The 8,131-nt window shown below is 41.1% G+C and overlaps 1 protein-coding gene across 1 annotated transcript in view; it reads left to right on the forward strand.

The window, feature by feature from the left end:
• The window catches only part of LOC139452809 (homeodomain-only protein-like), a 30,705-nt gene extending 22,574 nt beyond the window's left edge, over positions 1–8,131 (forward strand). Inside the window, exon 2 of the mRNA XM_071234429.1 lies at positions 7,764–8,131. Within this exon, the coding sequence (XP_071090530.1) occupies positions 7,764–7,841 (78 nt within the window). The 3' untranslated portion in view covers positions 7,842–8,131. The remainder of the gene's footprint in view (positions 1–7,763) is intronic.

Here is an 8,131-nt window from a genome sequence, read left to right on the forward strand (position 1 = left end):
CGTAATGATGACAACTGTAGACACGTGAAAGTGTGGTCTATTGCCATGTCAGTAGCAGACAGCTGGTAATGATGACAACTGTAGACACGTGAGAGTGTGGTCTATTGCTATGTCAGTAGCAGACAGCTGATAATGATGACAGTTGTAGACACGTGAGAGTGTGGTCTATTGCCATGTCAGAAGCAGACAGCTGGTAATGATGACAGCTGTTGACACGTGAGAGTGTTGAATATTGTCATGTCAGTAGCTCTCATAAAATCCATACTCACACACGTGGCCAATTGTCACCTAATATCAACCTACTCACACACAAACAGGATGCAAGAGTGCCGCAATGCACGAAGATGTTACGCATCACTCCCAGAACCACTGGTCGATGCTATATTGGAAAAAGGCGCCCCTGTCAAATGTCAATTGACCAATGCTCGACTTCAACATACACGTGAGAGATGAATCTACACTATTGCCGATGAAATGGATTTCCCATAACTAACAACGGCAATGTAATAACGTCTAGATTCACGGATATATTGTCATTGAAATATGAATTGTCACTGCATGAGTTATTCACGGAGCATCAGTGACAGCAACAAGTGCATAGACAACACAATACAACATCTCCTTCAGGTTATGTCCCAGTAGGACGCGGATAACGTTTACATCTACTGTCTCTCAATTGTCTATACATTATGATTGCCTTATAACTGTACCATGGGAAAATACTCTCACACACACAAACATTATTCCTTTTTTCCTCTCTCTCTCCCTCACTCTCCCCCCTCTTTCTTTGTCAATGCCTCACAATCCCTCTCTCTCTCCACACACACACACACACTCTCTCTCTCTCTCTCTCTCTCTCTTTCACATACACACACACTCTCTCTCTCTCTCTCTCTCTTTCACACACACACACACACACACTCTCTCTCTCTCTCTCATTCATATATTACACTCACGTTGTCACGTTGTGAGCACCCGTCTCTCTGACATCAGCGCTACAAATCTCTTCTCGACACCTTTGTAAGCCCGATTTTGTCTGTCTTCTAATTCTGTCATGGAGGGACAGGCTTGTTGGACAATAGCTGATGGGTTTAGAAGAGGGGTTTGTGTATATGTGTGAATGTGTTGTGAAGCCACAAGACCGCGCAGCAGTCACGCCTCTGGTGGATGGAGATTAAATACATGCATATGTATACATCATGTTTAGTTATCCATGTGTTCGCGTCATGAAATAAGATCGCGTGGAATTCTATTTGCTGTGCTTTTTTTGGAGATATACAATATGTACATATCTTCTGGTAAATATTCCCACGGTAACTCTTTTCAAATACGTTGGAGTGAGTAAGCATCTGGTTGTGACTGTTTTCTGATATATTTAGATTGATTCAAGTGATAAAAAAAGAAATATACTTAGCAAACCATGTAATTTATTTCGCATGAAATGTTCTTAACAGTGACCTTAAACACTTCATTAAGCACGAAATAGGATGAAATAATCAACACTTGTCCACGGGTCACGCTTCTTCTGTTCGGGTGTAATTATATGGTCAAAATCCTATAAGCTTTCACTGTAAGGCCGCAGTGGGATAGGTCAAGCGTGGCCAAAACATGGGAAAAGGACAGTGTACATTGTAATATGTTGGTGTATATTAACACCTGCATTGTGTGCAACTGACCTCGTTGACCATTGAATCAACAGGGTTAATATACTTACTAGATGTTATGAAGCCACAAGTGGTTGTCGTAAACAATGTCGTAAAGGTGTGCCACGTGCAGTTTAATCAGATGTCGTATGGAATGTGTTTGTAGACGACAGATAGTTGTTTATTCAACGTAAACGATATTAACAGATCTTGATGTGTGCGTTGCTCCACGAGTGCATGAAATATGACAAACAATAAATATATAAAGGGAAGAGAATGTATGGATGTCAACTTCTTTATTATGAGGAACACCACGTTTCGGAGTATATGTTTACTCCTTCATCAGGGAAGAGAATTTATGGATGTCAACTTCTTATTTATGAGGAACACAAAGTTTCGGAGTATATACTTATTCCTTCATCAGGGAAGAGAATTTATGGATGCCAACTTCTTTATTATGAGGAACACCACGTTTCGGAGTATATACTTACTCCTTCACCAGTGAAGAGAATTTATGAATGCCAACTTCTTTATTATGAGGAACACAACGTTGCGGAGTATAAACTTACTCCTTCATCAGGGAAGAGTATCTATGGATGTCAACTTCTTTATTATGAGGAACACCACGTTTCGGAGTATAGACTTACTCCTTCATCTGGGATGAGAATTTATGAATGCCAACTTCTTTATTATGAGGAACACAACGTTGCGGAGTATAAACTTACTCCTCCATCAGGGAAGAGTATCTATGGATGTCAACTTCTTTATCAGGCCCTGGTGAAGGAGTAAGTGTATACACCAAAACGTTGAGTTCCCTATAATAAAGAAGATGACACCAATCAATTCTCTTCCTTGTGTACATCATATTATGATCAAGATGGCAGTTCAACCGTTCAAACAAGAGTGTTCATTATTCAAAACAGAAGTTAAACATACAAAGAGTATCAAACTAATTATACTTTTAGGGTGTTTTCATAAAGTCGCCCACGTGTGATATGAATATGCCTGGTGCCTCAGTTCTTTTACAGTTAAAATACAGCAAGCGATTATATGTATAGATGTTCGGCCATTTACTAGAATTTTCTGATAAACATGACTGATTGCATTGTAATAAAACACATCTGTAGCAGCGGGTCGGTCACGCGTCTTACATAAACACCGGGATTAGGTATTCATTGCGATCCTCGGGTATGCTATTTTTAAAAAGATGACAAACGAGGGTATGTGTTAATCGCTGCGACAACGTTTGTTGCGGTCTTTTTAAAAGTCAAAATCACCCGTACCAGAATATGTATATGAGAACATGGTGTGAATAGATCAGCTGTAACATGAAGCGGGCGTTTCGAAATGTTTAAATGATGGATGTCAGTGTGTGTCTTTCTTACGATAGCTCACTTCAAATTGATCTACTTTTTATACTTGATATAGTATCAATGTGATATTAATGTAAATGATGTTTGTTGCACAGTATTTGCCGTGCATATACCATTTCGTTTTGCTATTCTGTACGACCTATTGTTCTATGACTTTATATATTATATGATTTTATGTTTAGTGTCTCGTAGGCCATACCTGGTCGGATGTTAGATTTTATTGTTTGTGTACGTGTTTAGTATGAAGTGTATTTAAAATTTGACATTATAATACATATTACTATTTTTTCCTCTCTCTCTCTCCCTCTCTCTCCCCTCTCTTTCTTTGTCACTGCGTCTCTCTCTCTTCTCTCTCTCTCTCTCTCTCTCTCTCTCTCTCTCTCTCTCTCTCTCTCTCTCTCTCTCTCTCACTTTTATAGTCGAAAAGGGTTTTGTTAGTGTGTTCGTTTTAGGGAGACCGAGTCGGGTGGGGGCAAGTGAGTGAGTGGAGGTGGGGTGGGTGGGGGTGGGGTCGGGGAGGTGAGTGAGAGAGGTGGTGTGGGGGGGATTGTTGAGTGATTTGGGGAATACTGCATTTAATGAATGTACTTACATGTTTTATAGCTATTCGCGCTGAGAAAAATAGTGACAATGAACTTTGTTAATCTTAATGATTAAAAACACGTCATTAAATACTAATCGGGGAAATAGTTTCTATACCTGTGGATTTGTGTACGTAACATATGATCTATCTGTTATAATCATGATCCCTGACTCTGCAATTCGACTCAATCCTTATATTAAATTGAGCAGCATAGCCATTGACGTTTCTGTATTATATAGCATGTACAATACCACAGTGGAACGAATTGTCTTAAACCCCTTCATCGTTGTCAGGGATGAAGGTAAGGGATACGTCATACGAAACACTGATATTGATAAGGCGGCCTGTGAACACTGACCCCGATCGTCAAGGGTCATGACTGTCAAGTTTTCAATCAGGTGTACATTGCAGTCTATCGGAAAAATCATCACTCGCTTAATTACCTCCCTTGTCAGGCGTTAATCAAACGTGATGTCCGCGATGTTTAACGTTAGGATAAGGACAGGGTAAACTGGACGCTCCACTTCGGGGGTCGTTTTATGGGATTACACTGAGGATTAATAGATCATAATTATACATGGCTGTCGGAGATGTCACAGGATGTTTTACAATTTATAACCTACGGATGAAGGATAAACAAGTAACGCCACTGTGTTGTATTGAATACTCGTAGCATCACCATGTGACTGGATGAAGTCTCTATTTCAAAATTAAGATAATCTGTGGTAAATTTTATCTCTAGTCACCGATGCCTTCTGAACCAACTCACAAGTGGTGAGACCCGTAAAGATCCGGGTTAGAATAGACCTTCAGCAACCCATGCTTGCCGTAAAAGGCGACTAAAGGGATCGGGTGGTCAGGCTCGCTGACTTGGTTGATGCATGTCATCGTATTCCAATTGCGTGTATCGATGCTCATGATGTCAATCACTGGATTGTCTGGTCCAGACTCGAATAGTTACAGGCCGCCGTCATATAGCTGGAATACGGGTGATTGCGGCGTTGAACAAGAAACAAACAAACAAAACACAAGTGGTAAACGTCCAAGACTCGAAACGCTTTAGCGCTCACAAACTATACCGACACGCCGTGAAATAGCTGAACCAATAGCGGCGTTAAACCCAACTTATTCACTCACCCAATGTCGTTTAATAACTACAAGAGGTCCATACAAAATTGTTCACTGTCGCTATATATTATATCAGATTTTCAAAACGACCAACTCAGCCCCATGGTACATTTCATTCACTGAGAACTAGTATACAACTTTGCCGTGCCCTAAGTGATAGTTGATTTGTTTGTAGAGCGCCTACACAGCTTCACGCCTAGGCCCCACGCCCTCGTACGAACCACGCCCGAACACCAAACAGAATATGTTTAAGTAGGGTTATGATATTACCCTCGCTGTCCATTTCGATGTCAATAAACGGGTGGTACGATCTAAGAGTTCAATTGCTCATAAAATATTGTCAAGTGGCACGCCAATGTCTGTGTCGTGATTTATCACCATAATGAGGGGGTACACGTGTTGCGTCATCAATGTTTGAATACCCGATTGATCTGGGAAATATTTGTATGCCGTCTTTGTGTTCTAACTGAATACGGCTAAGGTCACGAAAGTCGGTTGAGATCGATTCTCATGACATTTATAACATGGGAGACGCAATCCCGACCGCGCCTTCGTGATGCAGCGAATTTGACGGGGGAGGGGGGATAGACTTCATGTCGAATCGGTGAGTGAGTTGGGTTTTACAACGCGTAGAACTGTATGTTTGTCAGAGGTGAGATGAGGTGAAATGGGGTTTAACGTCGCGTCAAAGATTATTGCACATATACAGCGACGTGCAAGCATGTGTGGCTGCTTGTACCAGTCCGGACTGATGTCAATTGATAGTGCTAGCCTACTGAGATACCATGCCGCAGTTTAACATAAAAATCCCACTCAGACACAGTATACTGACTCCGAGCCAACCAGGTCTTGTTTAAGCCCCCTAATGTACCATGTAACAACAAGTACCATCTTTTAACGTGGTGGTGAAATGGGGTTTAACGTCGTGTTCAAGATCATTGGACTTACATAGCGGCGTGCATGCAAGGACGTGTGTGTGTGTGTGTGTGTGTGTGTGTGTGTGTGTGTGTGTGTGTGTGTGTGTGTGTGTGTGTGTGTGTGTGCCAGTCAAGTGTGGGTTTTATAGTACCAACGTACTGAGGCACCAAGCCTTGAATTAACATGAATACCCAACACAGACACAGCAAACTAACCCTTAACAGTCCTCGTCAGTTTATCCCCTTAATGACAAGGGTAACAAGACAGGGTAACAACAAGTACCACGTCTTATGTTTTGTCATGACACTCCAGGAGATCGAACCACTCCGCTCTCGGGGTAGACAGTCTATCCACTAGGCCACGGAGGCGGTCTCTTATTTCACGGTGTGTTTGCTAAACGTGGAAGGAAAACCGGAAGTGAGATGCAGGTTGCAGACATTTTCCACTTTGGTGAAAGCAAAGAGCGGTGTGGTGAAACTTGTATTCGAGCACACGCATTGAAGTGAATGCTAACAATGACGTCTCAGAAGATTAAAACATATTGGAGAAGGGTAAACCTTTCGTTTTCAAAGGATTTGATTTACATTGTTACATCGTAAATGATGCGTTTCGTAGAATTTTGTTCATATTGATGGACGCTAAACGCTGCGGTGTAAGACGTCTTGACAAGAATTGTAGGACAGTTAATGAAGCGGTTATTGAGACTTAATGCATTGAAACGACACGTATGAGATATACTGCCTCCCACCAGAGTGATGTACGGTTACCATGGCGGATGTCGGACAGATACCAGATAGTATATAATAATGTTATCGGCAGTATGTCATCTTGGCTATCACGTATAGCTTCAGTGGCTGCATTTAAAGTGACCAGAGCGGAAAGATCTGCCATAGACTTGCTCAGGCAGACGGTACCTGATATATGTACGGATATTGTAAACATACAAGCTATGTATTCAATATTAACAAGTGTTACAGCTTTATGAAGGTTGTATGGTATCATTTTGTATCTGAAGACATCTGAGATTATTTTTATTAAATGAAGTTCCACAGGAGAAAAAGACCCATGTAGTCAACGTATACATTTTATGGCTTTTTTATTCAAAACTATCAGATTTCAGATGTCAAACGGGTTCTATACTACATTTTATTCAGATGGAGGACCGTGTCACACGGGCTTTTTAAGAAAGTATCTGCATATGATATTGAGAGTATTAAAATATGTGTGACAACTGCTATACCATTAGGAAGCATGTATTGAAATTTCAAGCGGTGAGTGGAAAAAGCCCTAAGTGTAAGAGCTCACCCATGATGTTCGATCTATCGCTTTGATGACGTATACTGTAGCACAGAAGTGGCTTGACTTCACTTCTAAATACTTTACATGAGCAAAACTAATTATAAAACATGATACCTACATGGAATCGATCTTGGCCAATATAAAGTTTAATAGATCTCGTGCATTCTATGTTGTCAACAAGTAAATATAAGCGACAAAACGCGTATCGTGATAATGAGAAATCTTTCCTAACAGCAGAGTCCATCGTGCAATTCCGACCATATCATGAAGATGTTATATGAATCACTTTCAAATAGTGATGACACCAGGTGTTCGCGATAAGGTTCGCCTCCGGCGACGCATGTGAATTGTCTGCATCAAAAATAACACACGGGGAAATATTATTCAAGTCAAAGTAGGATATTGCATCGGACAAGGCTATATAAGTAACTGCAAGGCTTCCCCGAAATCGAAACGAACAAGGGGCACGGAGTATTGTCCCTTGGTATAGTAAACACCTGAAGATCGATTTAGAATTGGATTCAGCAACCCATGCTTGTTGTATGAGGCGACTAACGGGGTCGGTGGTCAGGCTCGCTGACCTGGATGATGCATCTCATCATATCCGAAATGCGTTGATCAATTCTCATGGTGTCAATCACTAGTTTATCTGGACCAGACTCCATCATTTACAGACCGCAGTCATATGCTGGTATATTGCTGAGTGCGGCGTTGAACAACAAACTAACAAAAAAACGACCTATATATAGGTATATGTTTTCACTGTGTGCAGTTCATGGCTGCTACTCTGTGTACTAAATGTCTACTTGTTTGTTTCAGAGATGGTTCCGCCATCGCCTGGCATGCTGGAGACAACAGCAAGGCCTGCCAGCCAATAGCGGCTCAGTAAACGACTGACGTCATACATGGATCCCGAACGAGGCTACGAAAGCTGAACGAGTTATCGACCTTGCACATCGACTGTGTGTACACGCTTGAAGACTTGTGTTGTGTATTCAACGCTTAATTGTTATTGTTATGTATTTGTTCCAGGTATTTACGGTTCCTTTTGGAAATTCAGGGAAATTTATTGAGGGCTCTTTTGTGTATGTCTACTGTAAAATATATTCAGCTAATTTATTGACGGATTGTGCAGTAGGGGTGAAGTTACAGAGGATAAATGTAAATAAAAAGCAATTTCAAAGCAA

Source organism: Haliotis cracherodii, unplaced genomic scaffold, assembly GCF_022045235.1.
Source record: "Haliotis cracherodii isolate W230 unplaced genomic scaffold, xgHalCrac1.p SCAF_9, whole genome shotgun sequence".
In the NCBI taxonomy this organism is placed as follows: Eukaryota; Metazoa; Mollusca; class Gastropoda; order Lepetellida; family Haliotidae; genus Haliotis; species Haliotis cracherodii.